Source organism: Dreissena polymorpha, chromosome 3 (genome assembly GCF_020536995.1).
Source record: "Dreissena polymorpha isolate Duluth1 chromosome 3, UMN_Dpol_1.0, whole genome shotgun sequence".
NCBI classification, from domain to species: Eukaryota; Metazoa; Mollusca; class Bivalvia; order Myida; family Dreissenidae; genus Dreissena; species Dreissena polymorpha.
The window spans coordinates 39,385,199-39,406,481 of NC_068357.1; the positions used below are offsets into that span (position 1 = coordinate 39,385,199).

Consider the following 21,283-nt stretch of genomic DNA (forward strand, 5'->3'; position numbering starts at 1 on the left):
TCAGAAGCAAAGTGAAAATGGCTATGTGCAAACAGCATAAAACCAGAACAGCCTGCAAGTTACTCGCAGTCTGTTCAGCAGTGCTTTCCACAAGATCTTTGTCAGGCGCCCCGGGGCTGCTAGGGGTGGTTCGGGAGGGGTGTCCCCTGCCAACGTTGATTTTTTTTTTTAATTTAACGTGTCAATTCACATTCTGTGGTGCGTTATAACTCAAAGAAAAACAGCTTTAAAAGACATCATTTGATGTGCTATGACTCTTCAAGAAAATACCCCAGTCATTAAAAAATATATATATTTTTTTATAATGTTTAATTGTCTTAAAACTTTCCCGCACAGATAGTAAAATCCCGACTCGAACGATTCCCCAATACATCCGTTTCAACCTGACTCTATTACTGTATACTTTCTACTTTTCAAGTTTCTATTTAATACCTGATAATCCTGTTTATTCCGTTTTTATAAATCATTTTCTGGTTAATATTTACAATAAAAGCTCTCGATTATTTATTTAACCCAAACCTTGCCATTTTTCTATAGTATCAAATAAATGTTAATTAACTATTTATAGATTTGATGAAATATTGCCTCTGAACATGCGTCAATCCCGTGACGTGTTGTGTGCTTGTTAAAACGCTCAATACACTCACGCTTTCTTTGCAAAAGACGCGACGTTGTACATGCTGCATAATTTTCGTGCTCTTTTTAATTTAGAAAAAGATTCAACACAAAATAAATTTGCACTGCTAATTTGAAGCAAGAATATTTTAACAGTGCGGTAATATTTACATTCGGAAGAGTGTTTCGGATTAACAACGCGTTAACATCGACTTACGGGAATGGGTTTCGGATTACAAAATTCATTATCCCCATTTGAGATTTCAACAAATATTAACAGTTGCGTTATGAATTCAACAATAATTTGTTTAAACACTTTACGAGTCGAATTAATGTTCTGACGGAAATTTTGCATGAAATTCACGTTGTCCACGAGGATTATGGCTGGTTGCCATCATCCGTCTTCTAACTTAAGTAACGATTATCGGACGAAACATTTACAAGTGTGCCTTTATTCAACGAAAATTTGTTAAAGCGCATTTCGTGTCGAATAAATGTCAGAAAAACGAGGTCAATCAGTAATATAAATGGACATGATGAAATATACTTGTACTTGAATGAAATTGTTATCGCATAATTGTAACCGGGAGTTATTTGCACAACTTACTCGCTAGAAGTAATTACCACTTGCAATTAATTTCTCGTATTAATTATGAGTCATAGGTAACACTTGTTTACAGTAAAAAGGTGTGATGATGATGCCCGAAACCATCTTTAACGTACTGTACTGTACTAGTTATCGGTTTTATATTACGTAAATGGTACAACTTCTTGCTAATCAAACTGCGATAAACTCTTACTTTGTGCCCGACGTCAATCAAAAATAATGGTCGATAGTTAACCCCGCCCTCATAAGCATTCGCGTAACCGATTGGACGATGAACATCACAGTTTGACGACTGGAAAGTTGCCTGATTCATCCCTGTCAGCATTTAAATGACTGTGTAATGTGGCTAGAATAATCGATACGCGTGTCATGCTATCTCTTATCAGTGGATTATCCATTACCCCATGTGGTGTTTAAGACGATTACTTGTGAAAGTAGGTACCGGGTGCTCTTTTAAAACAGGGAATATTGATACACTGATAGAGAAATCTTGAAAAAAAAATTTACAATCTCCACCTACTTTTACTGAAAAATACACTGATCGGAAAATTTCAAGCGCCCCGGGGACCCTGATTTCGAAATTCAAGCGCCCCGGCGAGGGTTCGTTAAATGGCCTGTGGCAAGCCCTGTGTTCAGGTTTTATGCCGTTTGCTGCTCATCAGTATCTAACGGTTGGAAATAAAGCATTTAACAAGAGCTGTCACCATAGAATGACATATGCCCCCTATGAACACTTTGATAGAAGTTATGAGCATTTTTCGAAACCTAAACACAGATTTCGAAACCTAAACACGGACCCTAAGGTCAAGGTCACAGGGGTCAAAAATTGTGTGTGTGTGGAAAGGCCTTGTCCATATACACATGCTTATCAAATAGCATTTTTCGAAACCTAAACGCAAAGTGTGACGCACAGACAGACGGACAGTGCGATCACTATATGCCCTCCTTTAGGGGCATAAAAATTGAATCTAGTAAGAAAGGTCTTTAATTAAATATAACTTTTCAAGAGACTACACATGCCTCAAAATAATCAAAATACAGGGATCATATTTTTTCGGTTTTGTCGGTCCTAGACCGTTTGGGGTCAGGAAAGACCGAGTGAAAATCCCAAACAGTCGGTCCGATTCTGTTTGCTATTAAAATTCCCATGTCATGAAATCGATTACACAGTGTACATGCTAACACACCCTAATGACATTCTTATCTCGATTAGGTGTGATAAACCATCCGCTGCAGGCTCTAAACCGGTCAGGACCGGTTTATTGCACGTCAGACCAAGAATAAAAAACTTGTGAACAGCGGATTAAAGACGCATATGAAAACACGCGTCTGAAAGCACGCGCTTGTAACTAAACAAAACATGCCGATACATTTTCCACCAGCGTAATAATCCGGTAATATAATTATGCATGAAAGTCGCGGATCTGATCGACAGAACAGCCGAAAGTTATTTTTATGGGCGGAACTTCACATAAAATAGTACACAAGAACAATAATATACATTGAATACATCTTTAGAAAAACCGTGTTAGAATCGAAATAATTCGTGTACTTTATACTTTGTTGTTGAATAACTCACCACCGGAAAATTAGATGCGTGGTTTCAAATGCTTTGCTCTCGTGATTAAATCCCTACGCATCTAAACTCACGCCGGGTATGCGAATACTTCGTTTACGGATGGCACTTCACTAACAGAGAACAACAAACGCCACGCGCTAGAGGTAAGTTCCTCTGTTTTATTTAAAGTTATATCCTAAAGATTAGTTTTTAAGACAAGACACATGGTCGAGTTGATAAATGGTGTATCCTTTTGTATTGGGAATACACAATTTCACGGAAGAATGGAACAGTTTTGCCCAAAAAATAGAAAATTTGATCGGAAAACAGCATAAACTGGATGAACAGTAAACATTTTAACAAAACAAAACTACTTAGAATTATTGCAAGAAATTTTTTGCTATTCCAGCATGTAGAGTAATCACTGTACTTCAAATACTGAAATTTTGATAGCATTCAATGAAATATAAACAAAGATAGTACATTTTGTAATAGGTGGCATACATAAAGTTGCAGCCACTTTGTTTACCGATAAAGGGCACTTCAGATTACGGAGACTTTCAACAAAGCGGGCACTCTAATAACTGAGTTTTATCTTCTACCTCAAATGCATTTATTTATATTATGGCTATTCATACGAAACATTTTTAAAATATATTTTTCAAAAATCACATGACTATTAATTTATACTATGTTTATTATAATTGCAATTTTCAAATAAGATAATATTTATTATTAAATAAATGTTTACGGATAATGCGAATCAACACAATCGTGTTTAATTTTACTTATAGCAGGGCTCTAGATAACGGTAGTGAAGGGGTCTTTATGACGCAAATACACATTTGTTCTTCATAAAATCCTATGTCGGTTGTGCTTATTTGAATCGCATCATCAAGACGATACTTATGCGTAGCAACAAAATTAAAAAGAGAATGGTAAAACTCCCTGTATTTTGAGCCCTGCTTATAGGGAGCACTTCCCCTTACGCAACGCTAACGTTTGCTCGAAGTGCGATTCACCTGACCCTAAATCACTGTATTGGTTGAGTTTTAAGAATCACGGTTAAAATTAAATCGTAAAATTAACTTATTCTGGAAAAAAAAGGAATGCGTACATAAAATGTTTAAATGTCATATTATGGAGTCAGTACTTAGTATACCCACACAAACGAAGTTTAGGGTGCTATATTGCACACAAACGAAGTTTAGGGTGCTATATTGGATAGAACTTCATATGCAGCATGTGTTGTGTTTATATTTAAAAAAAGACGGATATGCATAATTTTTACACCACTATCGTGTGATTAAATCAACCCCGCCCGTTCTTTTATTGCTATTTTCGTTTATTGGCATTGAGCCAAAAAGTTCCAATAGAATTTCGAACCTGCATCGCTGCTGATATTAATCTCTGAGAGGCAGTTTAAGCAGAGTGATTATTCATGACATGCTATCTAATATAAAAGAAAATAGCCTTAGTACCTTCATTTGGACATAAAGATAAATGCTTCAGATCAACCGCTTAGAACGTAATTTAAAATATATCGTCATATAGATTTTACTCATTAGACATATCCAATTTGTTTAACATTTATCTTTCACATTTATACCAAATCATAATCATATTTCAAAGGGATAAGAACATGCTTCGGTTATTCGTTTTTTATTTGCGTACTAAGTACATACATTTTTATTTATTGCCTGCTTACTTTAACAGTATTCCACAGCGAATTCTGCATTTTTGATTCAAAAAATACGAGTGTGTTATATCTGGAAAAAAGTGTCTAGATGTCAGGAAACGAAGTGCCATTGTTTTTTAGATGATCGGTAAACGAAGTGCAGATGAAAAATGTGCATGCGACTCTTAAAACATTTGAATTTTCTCAAATACATTAGTAAACTAAAATGTAACATGTTGTAACATTACTGGATATATTGATCTTTTATTTCGAATAGTAAGCACGTTCTTGATTTATTTCCAAGTATGTTTATTTTGTTTAAATATGTACTGATCATTCAATTCATGCTGATTATCGATGAAATTTTATCGTTTTTTTTTAATAATTCACCGTTTTTGCGCGAATTTCTTTCTTCGCAATACGAAGTGCTATACCATTAATCACCCAAACAATGTTCTGTGTCTAAAAACCAAATAAACAGAACATAAATACAAAAAAGCTGAAGAACTCACCTCTCGCGCGTGGCGTTTGTTGTTCTCTGTAAGTGAAGTGCCATCCGTAAACGAAGTATTCGCATACCCGGCGTGAAACTATCGGTCGCAGGTTATTTGACAACAAATTATTTCTTAATTATTTGGTTTGTTGTTGTCAGTAGCCAACCTACGCACAGTTATTTGTTTGGTTCAGTACATGTTTGTAAGATATTATCGAGTCGACAACAATTTAAAACATCGGTATAGACTTACACAGATTAATAATATTGACAACGATGATAAAAGTCTGATAAAACAGCACACGAAACAACAATGAAATACCAAATGATAAAACCAGTTGAGAAAACTCGTTACGTTTAAAAAAAATGCCAAAGGGAATTTTACTTGTACATGTATTATACCACCTTCATGAATGGCAAAATCAATGGTATATATTGTAAGGTAATTGTTCATGATTTCTGATGTACATTTTAGGATACTTTTCCCCATTTATATCCGGACCGATTGATGTTGCGGGAAAATATGATCCCTGAAATACATTATATCTATTATCTAAGTGGTAAAGGGTTAACACAATGATTGTTTACTCCGATAAATGTATGCTTGGTTAATTGAAATCAGTATTTTCTCTGTTTCCGATGGAAATAAAACAAGAATATCAGTGAAACTGATGGATGCTCCCCGATGATGCGCTTTGTTAATCTATGTGTTAATAACCACCTAAAAATTCTATTATAAGCCTCTGTGACCTTGACCCCAGTGACCTCAAACCTCATCAAAAGGTAGAGGTCCAGGCAAGGTTCCTACATGCCAAATATGAAAGAGATCGGTAAAGTATTAAAGGTGCTATGTGAAACTGTAACAAAAGTGTGACGGAAAAATCTATTATTAGCCTCGGTGACCTTGACCCCAGTGACCTCAAACCTCATCAAAAGGTAGAGGTCCATGCAAGGTACCTACATGCCAAATATAAAAGATATCAGTAAAGTATTGAAGGTGCTATGACTATGAGAAACGGTAACAAAAGTGTGACAGAAGGAAGGAAGTACGGAAGGAACTTCAAACTGGCAACTATATGCTACCCCAAAATTTTCGGGAGCATAAAAAGAGAGTAGCTTTTAAAAGTCCTTTGCTTATAACCTTATTAGATAACAAAGGCATTTGATCTCATGTGTTAAACACATTTAAATAAATGTACATTAGGGTTAAAGTATCACTGTTACAAACACCTTTTTATAGGTGTTATAACTTACAACCAATGGCATAGTGTTTGAAATTTGTGATATATATCGGAAATTAAAATAGGTCAATTGTACAAACTGTTTTAGTGAATTGTTTTAAATGTTGTGACAAAACAGTTAGGAATGCAGATCCGGACTTGGCAGTTTAAGCACAGCAGTACAGCTGTGCCTTAACTTCCAAAACATTGTTGCTGCAACTCTTGATTTTCTGATCATGGTTATTGGTTTTTTGGCAGCAGCAGAAGCAAGACAAAGTTCTCATGAATAATAAGTATGTTATTATTGCTCAATGATCAATCGAGGACATGCTGCTCTTAGTTATTCACTATCATATACGAACCATCTTTTGAACCTCTTAATTTTTGACATGTCAAATATAGTGACGATTAAGATTGAAAGTAGTGAAACATATTAATAGGAACTCTTTTTGATAAATAACTTGTTTCTACATGGCTGGCAACTTTAAATTTTATGTTTTCCTCTTTTTATTACAGATTGTTTGCACGTTTCCAGCACCACCATTTTAGATATCATGTAAAACTTTCAATGCCGCCCAAATAACCAGTACCTGCTTTCAAACCCTTCAGTGAACACCATTAAAATATAATTCGCCCCATGATTTGACCATGGTCACGTGACTTATTACAACAGCCGATTTGTGTAAATTGTCTAGCAAAGTTGAAAACGAAAATAAGAGCATGTTTTCATATGTTTTTTTTAATAAGAATCATTACATATGTAAAAAGCATTAAGGAATACTATGATTTTTACGTGTTTTATGATTAATCTACTTATTCTACAGGTTTTTGATGCATTTTCGTAGATTTGTCGCTACGTGCGAGTATGCGTTAACAATTTACTTATACACAAAAAATGGTGACGAAGTGCATGTGCGCGCATGTGTATAAAATGTAAACAAATGTAGGGTTTGAAAAAAGGTGAGGTTCGAGAAGAGATACTGTAACGATAATTCAGCAATAAACAAGAGCACCGCCTAACGGGTGCCACGCTCAGCTGCGGGTGCAGTTTTGAACAAGAGATTGCCAAGCAATATTGTGCCCTACCCATGAAACTCCACCATTGTCAGTAAAAAAACTTTTTTCATATATTTGTTGCCATAGCAACCACAATTTTTGATGTAGGAGCAAAATGAATTGACGTGCATAATCTCCATATTGCCATCTGTCCATGTTTCAAGTTTCATGAAAAAATATGAAGAACTTTTAAAGTTATCGCATGATCCAGAAAAGTGTGACGGACTGACAGACAGACTGAAAGACTGCCACAAAGAGCGCAAACCATCAGTCCACTCCGGTTTCACTGGTAGGGGACAATAAATTAAAGCTTGACAGACTGACACACAGAGCGCAAACCGTAAGTCCCCTCCGGTTTCACCGGTAGGGGACAATAAATGAAAGCTTGTCAGATTAATTTTTTTAAGGTCACAATGACCTTGACCTTTGACCTAGTGACCCTTTGGTTGTGGCATGTAGAACTCATCAAGGTGCAGCTACATACTGGTATGAAGTTTCAAAATTGTAGATTGAAGAACTTTTGATTTTAGAGCCAATGTTCAAAAGCTAATGTGCCTGGAAAAATACCTAGGAAAAGGCCTCTGTGGATTTTACTTGATCATGCATATACATTAAAAACCAGAAAAAAATGTCATGTCCAATGTCGTTCTTTATGTAATACGGGCAAAAGCCCGCGAAGCGGGCGTTGACCATTCATACATATGGAAATTTAGACATAAAATTACATAAACATACCACATAGGGATACGTCTAAAAAAAAATTGCCACGTGACATATATTTTAGCGATGCTATTTATGACCTTGAACAAATCAAAAACACTTTGACATATGCTAAATCACATGTAAATACATACCTCAGGAAAAATTATATCAATGACATCATAATTGTGTAGCGAATCGCACTAAATATTCTTGCATAATTTGTTTTTCTTCCCAACCGTTCCAGAATTAAGTCATTACTCAATAATCTCCCCTGAATACTCATCTTCAGTGGGTATAAGCCGAAGACTGGTTCACTACATATAGTGACAGTCTCTACCAACCACAATTTACGTGAACATAACCCGTCTTAAATATATTCCCGAATCTCAGATTTCTGTCGAATTTATTTGCTTTGATCTTTTCGATATATCTTATTGTTATTATTATCCTGACAAATCACAAACGCTTGTTAAAAAATTATTTGCTTTGAACATTATAGTTGGCATCTCTATTCTTCCAGTATTCTCGCGGTATTCCAATAACGACACCCTACTGTTAATTTGTCAGAGTTCGTGACGCATTTTCCATTTGCTCTCAGAAGGAAGTTTTACGTGTGATAATGAGCAATATTCTGGTAAGTTGTCGTTGAAATCCATCAGAAACACATTTATTCACAAAATTTAAAGATATTCCGATCTAACTTTTTAGTCTTTTAGCTTTAATTTTAACGTATTTACACCTCGTCTGCTCGCACTTTACCGATATCCCGAAAGGTTACATATCACTATAATAAGTTTAGGCTTAAAACCACAAAATCCGATACCGTTGGATTTTTGTACCACAATCTTTAACGTAAAAATCTTCCAGAGTCGAAATCAACAATAAATTGTCTGCATTATTGATCAAATTCTAAGATATTTGTTGGTTTTCCGTTTTTAGAAGCTGTTCTGCCAAGGCAAAGCTGGGCATCACACAAGCCATTCTATCCAGCAAAACTGACAGTTTTGGTTAACAGAAATCAACAAAGGAGGGATTCCTGAACTATCAAAATTTCCAAGCTATACACACAGTTATTATCTGTGGTGATCTTTATTGGTTCTGTTGGTTTACTTGGATAGAACATGTGTGCACTTTTATAGAACTTTGAAAAGTCTATATCTGTCTATCTATAAACAACAAGAGGGCCATGATGGCCCTGAATCGCTCACCTGACTCATTAAGATCAGATGAAAACTATGACCTCTATTGTCTACACAAGGTTTTTCTATGATTTGACCTAGTGACCTAGTTCCTGACTCTAGATGACCCAAATACAATCCCAATCCAGATTTCATCAAGATAAACATTCTGACCACAGTTCATAAATATTGGATGAAAACTGTGACCTCTATTGTCAACACAAGGTTTTTCTATTTATTTGACCTAGATTTTTACCCCAGATGACCCAAATACAATCCCACCCAGATTTCATCAAGAATTCTGACCAAATTTCATAAAGGTTGGATGAAAACTGTGATCTCTAATGTCTACACAAGGTTTTTCTATTATTTGACCTAGTGACCTAGTTTTTGACCCCAGATGACCCAAATAAAATCCCAACCCAGATTTCATCAAGATAAACATTCTGACCAAATTTCATAAAGATTGGATGAAAACTGTGACCTCTATTGTCTACAGAAGGTTGTTCTATTATTTGACCTAGTGACCTTGTTTTTGACCCCAGATGACCCAAATACAATCCCAAACCGGATTTCATCAAGATAAACATTTTGACCAAATTTCATCAAGATTGGATGCAAACTGTGACCTCTACTGTCTACACAAACAAATTGTTGACGGACGGACGCACGGACACACGCAGGCACGCACAACGGACGCCGGACATCACACGATCACATAAGCTCACTGTGTCACTTCATGACAGGTGAACTAAAAATATGTGTCGGAGATAAACATGAACAGTTGTGGTTAAAATCCCATAGAAACAAGGGCTGTTTGTAAAACATGCATGCCCCCCTATATGGGCTATAAGTTGTAGTAGCAGCCATTGTGTGAATACGTTTTTTGTCACTGTGAATGGTGGTGGTGGTGGTGGTGGTGGTTGTAGTAGTAGTAGTAGTAGTAGTAGTAGTAGTAGTAGTAGTAGTAGTAGTAGTAGTAGTAATAGTAGTTGTAGTAGTAGTAGTAGTAGTAGTAGTAGTAGTAGTAGTAGTAGTAGAAGTAGTAGTAGTAGTAGTAGTAGAAGTAGTAGTAGAAGTAGTAGTAGTAGTAGTAGTAGTAGTAGTAGTAGTAGTAATGGTAGTAGTAGTAGTAGTAGTAGTGGTAAAAGTAGTAGTAGTAGTGGCAGTAGTAGTAGAAAGTAGTAATAGTAGACGTGGTGGTGGTGGTGGTGGTGGTGGTGGTGGTGGTGGTAGTAGTACTAGTAGTAGTAGTACTAGTAGTAGTAGTAGTAGTAGTAGTAGTAGTAGTAGTAGTAGTAGTAGTAGTAGTAGTGTAGTAGTAGTAGAAGTAGTAGTAGTAGTAGAAGTAGTAGTAGTAGTAGTAGTAGTAGTAGTAGTAGTAGTAGTAGTAGTAGCAGTAGCAGTAGCAGTAGCAGCATTACAAGACCAATACTTAAGAATGATCAAATGGGAAAAGGTAACATAGCACCAGCAGTAAATATGGGGCTCATTTACAGGTCAGATTTGGAATCTCTTCTGTAAAATGAGATTTTGAATGAATTAAAGGGAGGCAAATCTGTAATAAAAAGAACATGCATAAACCGCAGTTGTTTCCCTTGTTTGAACCATGCTAAATCCTTACAAGTTTGGAAAGAATTGGATGAAAAATTTGGACTTTATTGCATAAACACCATTTTCTCAATTCAAGGGGAGGTAATTCTGTACTTCATGGACCAATAATGCTCATTTTTTGTAGGGTTCGTGTCCTCATTGATATAAAGACACTGTGCAAATTTGGAAAGGATCGGACAAAAAATGTGGAAGATTTTTGAGTTTTCACAAAATAGGCAAAAACGAATAAACATGCAAAGTTCAACGAGCTCCTGCGGCCATGTTTTTTGACGAATCAAATTTCTTTGAACAACTTTTTCAGGGGAGCCCTCAAAGGTCATCCCTGTGAAATTTTTTGAAAATCTGATGAGCGGTTTCTGACAAGAAGATTTTTTAAGGTTTTTACCATATATGGTCATGGCGGCCATCTTGGTTATGTGATCAAATTTTTTTTAACAATTCTTTTGTCCCATGACCTAGGGATGCTCCACGTGAAATTTAGTTGAAATTGGCTCAATGGTTTAGTAGAAGAAGATGTTTACAAATTGTTTACGGACGGACGGACGGACGCCGGACGCTGAGTGATCACAATAGCTCACCTCGAGCTATCGCTCAGGTGAGCTAAAAATCAGCTATGGTATAATAAGATCAGATGTGCAAACAATGTCAAAGGGTTGTTAAATTAACAATTATGCAAATTTAGTCTGTATATCGACAAGTGCCTGCCAATAAATGTCAAACTAGTAATACAAAACTTACCACAAGTATGTTAAAGCACTAAGTACCTGTTGTGATCATTTTTAGTAAGATAGTGTAATTCTAAACAGTAGCAAATAGCTTGTTTAGTAAATGCATAATGCAATTAATATGATTTCCTTTCTATTGTGTAATTAATAAATTGGTTTTTACTTGTTAATCCATGATAAATGTTTTATGGCTAGTACAAAACCAGCATTGTTAATTTTGTAAAAGGTAATAAAATAACACCACTTTGTGCTTTCATATACGTAAATATTCTTGTACTGTAGGTTTATGACAGTGTTTTAGTATTACTTATTATGTAACTATTATTTTATGTGCAGTGAAGTGTTTTGTATCTCCACACAATACCACATACCTTTTTATATATGTACTGTGTTATTTGAATGTTTAAATAAATAAAAAATGGATGATATAACATGATGCATTCTAATATTTGCATTCAAATTGTAACTATAGAGCTAAGTGTATGCAGTTTAGACTGTGATTTAAGAATTCATTGCTTTCCACAGGATTTTTGTCAGGCGCCCCGGGGTTGATAGGGGTTGTTCAGGGGTGTCCCCTCCTGACGTTGATTTTTTTAACGTGTCAATTGACGTTCTTTGGTGCGTTATAACTCAAATAAAAACAGCGTCAAAAGACGGCATTTGGTGCGCTATGACTCTTCAAGAAAATCCCCCAGTCATTTAAAAATATATAATATATTGTTTAATTGTTTTAAAACTTTTCCGCATAGATCGGATATTGACCGACGCATTTTTTTAAAATTCAAAATCAGAAATCGGCGAATTTAAGTGCTGACGAAATCGTCATTTTAATAAAAATGACGAAATTTTGTGCTGTCGAAAATAAATGGTTTCACAGTAGTAAAATCCCGACTCGAAAGAGTCCCCAATACATCCGTTTCAACTCGACTCTATTCCTGTATACTTACTACTTTTCAAGTTTCTATTTATTACCCCATAATCCCATTTATTCCGATTTTATAAATCACTTTCTGGTTAATATTGACGATAAAAGCTCTCAATTAATTCTTTTACACAAACCTTGCCGTTTTTCTATTGTATTAAATAAAAAAAATAAGTGACTATTTATATTTTACCCTTTATTTATATTTTACCCTTTCATAGATACGCATAATCCCGTCTCGATCAATTCCTTAATATATCCGTATCAACCATACCTTCTATCTATTACTGCATACTTACTACTTCTCCAGTCGCTACTCATTACCCGATAATCCCGTATATTCCAGGTTTAAAGCAAATTCTGGTAAATATTTACGATAAAAGTGCTCAAGAATTTAAAAAAAAATCGCCATATTTTCTTAAGTATCAAATAAATTTTGGCATGTGTTACTATTTAAAGATGTGATGAAATATCGTCCAATCAGGGCGGTTTTTTTTTCCACCGAACAAGCGTAAATCGCCTTTATGTTCATGTTTTTATACAGCACAAAATACATCCACACTTTTAATGCGACGTTCTACATGTCTTCATATTTTTCACGCGCTTTTTATTGAGACAAAGGATAATACACTGTTTATTTGTAGCTACAATTTGTTAATGTCGCGTTAGCATTAAAATTCGGAAGCGTGTTTGGATTACAAATTGATAATGCTCATTTGAAAATCGAACCAAACATTTATAGTTGTGCGTAATTAATTCAACGATTATTTATTAAAGCGCATTACGTGTCTAATAAATGTCAGAAAAACGAGGTGAATCAGTTCTATAAATGGACATGATGAAATAAACATGTACTGGAATTAAATTGTTATCGCATAATTGTTACCGGGAGTTATTTGCACAACTTACTCGCTACAAGTCAGTATAATTGCTTACCACTTGCAATTAATTTCTCGTATTAATTATGTGTCATGAGTAACACTTGTTTCCAGTAAAAGGGTGTGATGATGATGCCCAAAACCGTCTTTAATGTACTGTTCTAGTTACCGGTTTTATATTACGTGAATGGTAAAACTTCTTGCTAATCAAGCTGCGATAAACTCTTACTTCGTGCCCGACGTCAATCAAAAATAATGGTTGATAGTTAACCCCCCCCCCCCTCCCATAAGCATTCGCGTAACCGATTGGAAGATGAACATCACAGTTTGACGACTGGAAAGTTACATGAGAATTTTCTGTGATACATCCTTACCAGCATAAATGCCTGTGTAATGTGGCTAGAATAATCGATACACGCGTCATGCTATCTCCTATCCATGGATTATCTATGACCCCATGTGGTGATTATGGCGATTACATGGGAAAGTAGGTACCAAGTGCTCTTTTAAAACAGGGAATATTGATACACTGATAAAGAAACTTGATTTTCTTGACATTTTCCTTTTTTTTACTGTAAAAATACACTGATTGGAAAATTTCAAGCGCCCCGGGGACTCTGATTACGAAATTCAAGCGCCCCGGCGAGGGACCTTTAAATGGCCTGTGGAAAACCCTGAAGAATTGCTACAAAATAGCTAGTTTTTTAGTGGCGACAAAATTTAAACTATTCAACAAAAGTTTGCGAAAGAAAATTAGAAACCTGCAAGATACCTGTATTTATTAAATATTTTAATTGCGAAACAAGCATGTTGTTACATGTATGCTGTTACACATTATTATACATTGATAATAAATAAGAAGACAATAGCGGTGTTAACGTTTCCCAACAGTAGAAATTATTCTCCTGATGAAGTCAGTGGTATACAAACGAAAGCTCCATGTATGGCTTTCAATACGTAGTGTGTGTTATTTCTAAAGTCTAAAACTTATTGGTTTTAAAAAAATCCTGTCAAATTTGTCAATCAAAATTGATTTGACACATCACATGATTTTGATTATGTTAAATCAGTGTACTGTTTTCTAAATGCAACTGCTTCAGCAAGCTGTCAAGTTCAATTGAGACATTTGATGAAACAAACTGTTACTTGGGTAGGATCAGTACTTCGTGTCTATATGATGTACCATGACGTCGAAAGTCTACAATACCTACTAGGTAGAACAAGAAATGTACTTTAACATACAATTATCACAGACCCTTGAGTGTTAGCCAATCAGAAGACACCTCACATCTGTTGCTTTTAGAGATATTTGACATTGAACATTATTATTATAATTATTATTTATACCAAATAATGCGACTATCGACCGCTTACTCATAGATAGTGTGCGTATTTATTAAACATTATTATTATTATAATTTATACCAAATAATGCGACTATTGACCTCTAACAGTAACTCATAGATATTGTGTGTATTTATTGACTTGGCGTGGTGGAATTAACCTCTGACTTATGCAAGTTATGGTTATCACAAAATGCAACCAACGGGGAGGTTATTATACATCAGGGATTTCAATAGATTTTAAAAACGAGGAGTCAATGACCCCTGGACTGAAATTTTGAGGAGTCAAATTGAAAAAATGGTGGGGTCAATTTTGAAGCGCGTTAATTGTGTTTTTGTCTGTATTATTCAATTTTTTAGATAAAAATATGCTCTAAGAGTAACACAATATCTTAAAAAGTTATACTGCTTTATTAAATAACAATACCATGATACATAACACAACATATTTTAATGAATTGGTACATTAAATATACTTCCTTATATTTATGACACATTTAAGTCTTTTAACACATTTAAATAATTTAAGATATGTACCGGTAGCACCTTTTCATCACATATTTATCGTCATTATATTATCATCATCCCTATGATAGCTTTTCTAACAAAACACAATCTAAATGCACGGAACATCTAGTATATCTATAACTGTTTATCCGAATACTATACATGTCCGAAAAATGTACACTTTGGAATGCCTTACCTGTAGTAGTTTTACTTTAATAATCCAAATTTTTCTTGTTGTTATCGGGTTTAACAAACCTTATCAAAAGTTTGTTAAATCCAGTTAATGCTTTCTCCATTATTGAATCGCCATTACTTGCAATTTGAATCGCCAGCTTTGAATTGAACGCGGGTTAAATGTTAAGTCCGCCATTTACAATGTCGAAGGTCATGATGCAGCGATTTAATTCTACTCGGATAATTTATATCTTATCGAGAAAATGTGTTTTCTCATTTTTTATGTGTAGTATTATTACTTGTTAGTATAAAAAAATGAACTGTGATTCCAGTTTATATAAGATGGGTGTTACTCGTAATTATCGGTGGATTAACAACTGACAAAACTCGCTGGACTTAGATCTACTATTGGATCTACGTAATTAATAGACCTTTGATCAATATGGTTTTTTCTTTAATTAATTTTGCCGACTTTCTTTAACTGTGCCGTCTGAAAAGTCTGCAAAAAACCTGCAATTATCGGATGGTCAATCAATTATCACGTAATCACTGCTGCTAATTACCCAGTTAGTGGGCATGCACTATTTAGACGGTGACATGTGTATTGGAAGAGATAAGATAAACAACACCCGGGGTATTCCCTCGATTATAGACCGAGTTTCAAATACTGAAACATTAATTTCAATTAGGAGCACAGCGGGATTTATTACCATGGAACTCGAGATGTTAACTGACTGACGCACGGGTCAAAATTTCGATGCGTCAAAATGAGGCACAGCAGAAAAAAGGGTTGTGTCAAAAATGAGTGATTTTTAATTTGCTCGCGTCAAAACGCAGGATTCTGCGTCTATTGAAATCCCTGATACATTATTTATCCCGTTAAATTTTGGATCTGTTTGGTTACCGTTGGGAATTTCCTAAACAGTAATACGCTGGAAGGTCGTGATACTCCGCCCCGCATGATCAATAAATACTCACAATATGCTGAATAATTTTAATTTTAAAAAGGTTAAAATTGAATCTTCTTCAAATTTGTATAATCTATTTCAATGCATTAAATACTTGAAACTTTTACATGTTTTTTTTGCCATTCTGATATTTTAATTCATTTTATCCTCAATTAAAAGAAGATTTTAAACATTTATTATGAATAAATCTGAAGGAAAAGCAGCTCAAGAGACAAATGTTTTGATTGGCTGTTTAGAAAACATGTATGTCGAAGTACAAACATGTATGTCGAAGTACAAATTGTACTTTGATGTACAAATATATACTTCCAAGTGTATTTTTATTTATATATTTATATATTTGTATGTCGACGTAAAATTATTGTACTTCAACGTACATTTCTCTTTTTACCTTGTAGGTCTTCTTGACTTTTCAACCCAAATGGTATGCCATAGTATGCTTTTAAGGATATCTTAAGAATGCTCCCACTTAAGGGATCATTACAGAGACCTCCCAGTTACTAAGCAAGTTAGCAGACACCCCATCCACTATACCACAGCCACCGAACCAGCGTTAAATTCCTGTGGCTAGAAAACAAAAATATTATAAGATGCTAGAGCTAAGAACATGTAACTTGTTTTAAGATTTATTTTTTTGATGCGTTACTTAATTATTGCAACAATTATAATATTTTGAACACAATTTAGCTAAAGAAACTTCAGCGTACAGTTTACATAGTATTGACAGACCTGTACGCTGAAGCTAACTGTATCGAAAGTCAACCAGAGTCATAACATATTTATGTCGCGCTATAAATCAAAGAAAGCTCATTTTCTTGGATACATTTCTACATATATTGGTGAATGAATATAAAATACTGCATCGGGGATTATTTTAAGGTTCAAATGTTTCAAATGCATCTTACAATATACGAAAATAACTCTCATCAGTCTGAAATTCACAATTTTGACGCCATTTGTCGCTTTGTCACGTGACGAGTTTTCATTTCGATACTTTCAGAGCAACCTTGACATTATTTGCTGAAATTGTAAACATTACTTTCTTTTTTGAAATCTATTATTTGTGATAAACAACTTACCTCTGGTGGATAATAAGACTGATTTCAGCGTGAATCTGGTAGTTTTAAATAATATTTACTTTGAGTTTGTATTTACACTACAATTTGTTTACAAAACAAGCGAGAATAATCTAAAATACCGGGAAATGTCATTCTGAATTTGAAAACACTTGAGCACATGGTATGTTACTAAAAATAACGTCATATGACCGTGAAATCTCGGGAGATTCGCATTTCAAGTAAGTCTGACACATCGCTGTTTTTCTCGATATGTAAAAGCAGAATAGATAAATTTTAAATGTTTAAGATAGTATTTTGTGAAAGATTATATCAGTTAAATGTAAAAAATGTCAATCTTTCCGATCAAGTGGTTGATTTGGGACAATAACTGCATTTAAAAGCTGTTTTGGACCGGTATTTATTAACTGTCAACTTTTCGGGAACTTCTGGTTGATTTTCCTAATGGGGTTGGTCCATAACTATAAAGTCGCGCCAGTCAAAAATCATTAAAAGCGACATTTAAAGTTATGGTAGCCAGAACTAAATACAATTATGTCCATATATTTATTAAAAATACATGGTTATCAAAAAAACTTAAAAAGCTTTTGCCCGTAAATTAGGTAGGACCTATTATCATATTAATTACCTTTGATTTCTTGTATTGTCATATTGTTTGAATTAGAAACTGTTTTTTTAGACGACGACTTCATTTTTTTGTTCGAATTCCCCATCGTTGCAGACATTCTGAGCGTGTTCGCTACGATTACAATAGGTCCGGCCTTTCTAACCCTACTTAAAATACATGGAGTAACTAGCTTGTACAAGTAAGAAGAAGGAACTTTCCGTAAAAATGCAGACATTAATCAAGTACGATTTTTTTATCGAAGATATTTATTCTCAATCACCAAAACGTTTGCGAGTCAGCCATTGTGGTCACGACGGCCTAATCCATGTCGGTCGCAGATTTTGACAAATTATAATCTGAATCTGAAGGGGGCCGAATCTGAATGGGTACGTTGAAGTGTGTGTGTGTGTGTGTGTGTGTGTGTGTGTGTGTGCGTGCGTGCGTGCGTGCGTGCGTGCGTGCGTGCGCGCGCGCGCGCGTGTGTGTGTGTGTGTATCAGAGTTTATTTTCAGGTCCTGCCGGCCTCTTCACGAAGTCCTTATGGTCCGACCTGCCCCTGTGACCTTTCAGGTGAAAAATATAAATTTTGAGCCAAAGTAGGTCAAATTTACCCCGGCTTCCCGGGTATTCGCCAAAGATATAATTTAGATCCAAATATACCACTGCACGATGGCCAATGAGACCTTAATGTGCACTGGTAGAAAAAAAAATTGACAATTTCAATATAATCCTGTCTGTACGCCTCCAAGGGAGTGCAAGCACCGCTCTGCCTTTATGGCTTCTCTCGCTGTCACCGGCTGTCGTCTTCATCCCCGAGACAGTTTCCCCAGCGCGTTGAGCGCCCTGAGTACCGCCGCCTCGGGGTCCCTCTTCAAAGCAACCCCATCGATGTTCATGGGTTCCCGCCCCGCAGAAGGAACCCCTAGTCCGTCCCTTAAGTCCTTCCACTGGTGGTCTTGCTGTCCCGACGTACCTGTCCCTCTACAGACGGGACCTCTGGACCGGTACGGGCAGGCGAACTCTCGACGATAAACAGCGGATTGGTCAGATCCGCTGCATCCTGGAGAAGACAGCAATCCCAGCAGTGAAGAAGACGTCCGGCTCGAGGGTGACGGACTCAGTTGGATTTGCTGAGCCATCCGCAGAAGATCAAGCCGCGAGATATCAATCTTCTGCAGGCGGCTCCTGGCCTCGGTCGCGACGAGCACGCTCCAGCTGCTGACCAAGGAGGGTACGTTGAAGTGACCAAGATTGGCTTTTATTCAACGGGGAGTGCGCATGAGAGTTAATATAGCTCGATTGGTCATTGTCGGCTCGGGTACTACTTACATGTACCCCGGGTACTACTTACATGTATGACGTACCATTTGGGTAAAAAGTCAACAAGACCTACTAGTTTTAAGGAAAAATGTACGTCGACGTAAATATGTCATAGTATGACGTACCTGGCGGCCACGTTTTTTCACCAAACTTGACCATTTTCGAACTCGTCCGAGATATCAATAAAACCAATGTTTTGACCAAGTTTCATGATGATTGGGCAAAGGTTGTGACTTCTTTAGTGTTCACAAGGTTTCTCTTTAGCCATATAAGCAATACTGCCCCGCCCCCTGGTGGTCATTTTTTAACGGACCAGAACCATTTTTGAACTCAACCATCATATCATTTAGAAAAACATTTTTACAAAGTTACATGAAGATTGGGCATCAAATGTGACTTCTAGTGTTCAGAAGGTTTATCTTGTTTTTGACCTAGTTTTTTACCCAGCATGACCCAGTTTCAAACTTAGTCGAAGTATCAATGGGACAAATGTTCTGACCAAGTTTCATGAAGATCGGACAATAAATGTGGCCTCTAGAGTGTTCACAAAGCAAAATGTTGACGCCGCACAAGGCATGTTGGATGACGCACGACGGACAAAAGGCGATCACAAAAGCTCACCATGAGCACGTTGTGCTCATGTGAGCTAAAACCAGATAAAAGTTCACATACTGGTATTTGTTTCTTCCCGAGGTTTCTTTTTTTCTGGTGAATCATCATCACTTCATCTGCTTTGTCACCTTCATTCATTTCAGAAATCTCTGCATCTTTCTTAGTGTGAACAGCATCATGGGACGCCAAGGTCCTCTCATCATGCCGCTTGTTTTCATGCTGCTTTCTTTCATAGTCTTCAGTTTCATGCTGTTTACTTTGGCTTTTTGCAGTTCCTGACTGTTCATTTGCTGTAATTTTGTTATTAGGAGCTGAAAAAGTCTTTAATTGTTAACTCTGGTTTTTCTTCTCATCTGTACCAGTTTTACCTTGCTTTCCCGTTTATTTAGACTCATTTTCCTTTTGAGCTTCAACTTATTGATCTTACTGTCATCCGTGTTTGATGACAATTCTTTGTCTTCTTCATCGTCTGTCCCAGGATTTCTCTTAAACCCTGTTTTTCCATTTGATGCGGTATTATTGCCTTGGAGAGTTTTAGTTTTCTTCTTATCTTTTTCTTTAGTTTGCGTGTTTGTTTCTCCGATTTTATGTTCTGTAAAACAGAATGAAAGCCTAATTGCAAAATGTCAACTTATCGGTTAATGTTATTAATTTTTTTAAATGAGCATTAAAAAAATTTCACAAACATTGTGGAAATAATTTATTAAAACAATAACAATTGGACCCTGGGGTGAGTCCAGTTTTAATCCCAGGGGCATTATTAGAACAAATTGTAAAGAAACCACAACACTAGTTTTGTCGCCAAAGTAATGATTTAATTTATCTTAGTAAAGAGCAATAACAAACCAAATATAACACATCTGGACTTTGTAATGTCAGAGCTGTATGTTTTTGATTATAAAGTCTGCAGTGACAATAATAATTTTACAGAAATTCCAAGTTAAAAAGGGGCATTACTTTTGTAATTCTAGAGTGTTCACAAGCTTTTTTACTATATAATTATAAGGAAAAAGACACCCCCTGGCGGCCATGCTTTTTTATAGATCCAAACATTTTTCGAACTCAACTGTCGTATCCAGGAAACAAATGTTCTGACCAAAATTCATGAAGATTGGGCACAAATGTGTCTTCTAGACTGTTCAAATGTTTTCACTATATACATATAGAGAAAACTGCTCCACCCCCTGGCGGCCATGTTTTTTCACCTATCATGACCATTTTCGAACTCGTCCGAGATATCTATAAAATCGATGTTTAGAAAAAAATTATGATGATTAGGCAAAAAATGTGACTTCTACAGTGTTCACAAGCTTTTTTCCTATATAAATATAAGGAAAATGCCCCCCCCCCGCTGGCAGCCATGTCTTTTTTTACCGTTCCGAACCATTTTCGAACTCAACCGTCATATCCAGAAAACACATGTTCTGACC

General features: G+C 35.8%; 1 protein-coding gene across 2 annotated transcripts in view; it reads right to left on the reverse strand.

The window, feature by feature from the left end:
* Positions 1–18,228, reverse strand: part of LOC127873761 (ADP-ribose glycohydrolase MACROD2-like) — a 54,498-nt gene extending 36,270 nt beyond the window's left edge. For both annotated transcript variants that reach the window (XR_008046373.1, XM_052417726.1), the window contains exon 1: positions 17,943–18,228. Coding sequence is in view for 1 of the 2 variants with exons in the window: in XM_052417726.1 (XP_052273686.1) it covers positions 17,943–18,156 (214 nt within the window). In the remaining variant the exon portion in view is untranslated. The remainder of the gene's footprint in view (positions 1–17,942) is intronic.
* Between the last annotated feature and the right edge of the window lie 3,055 nt (positions 18,229–21,283).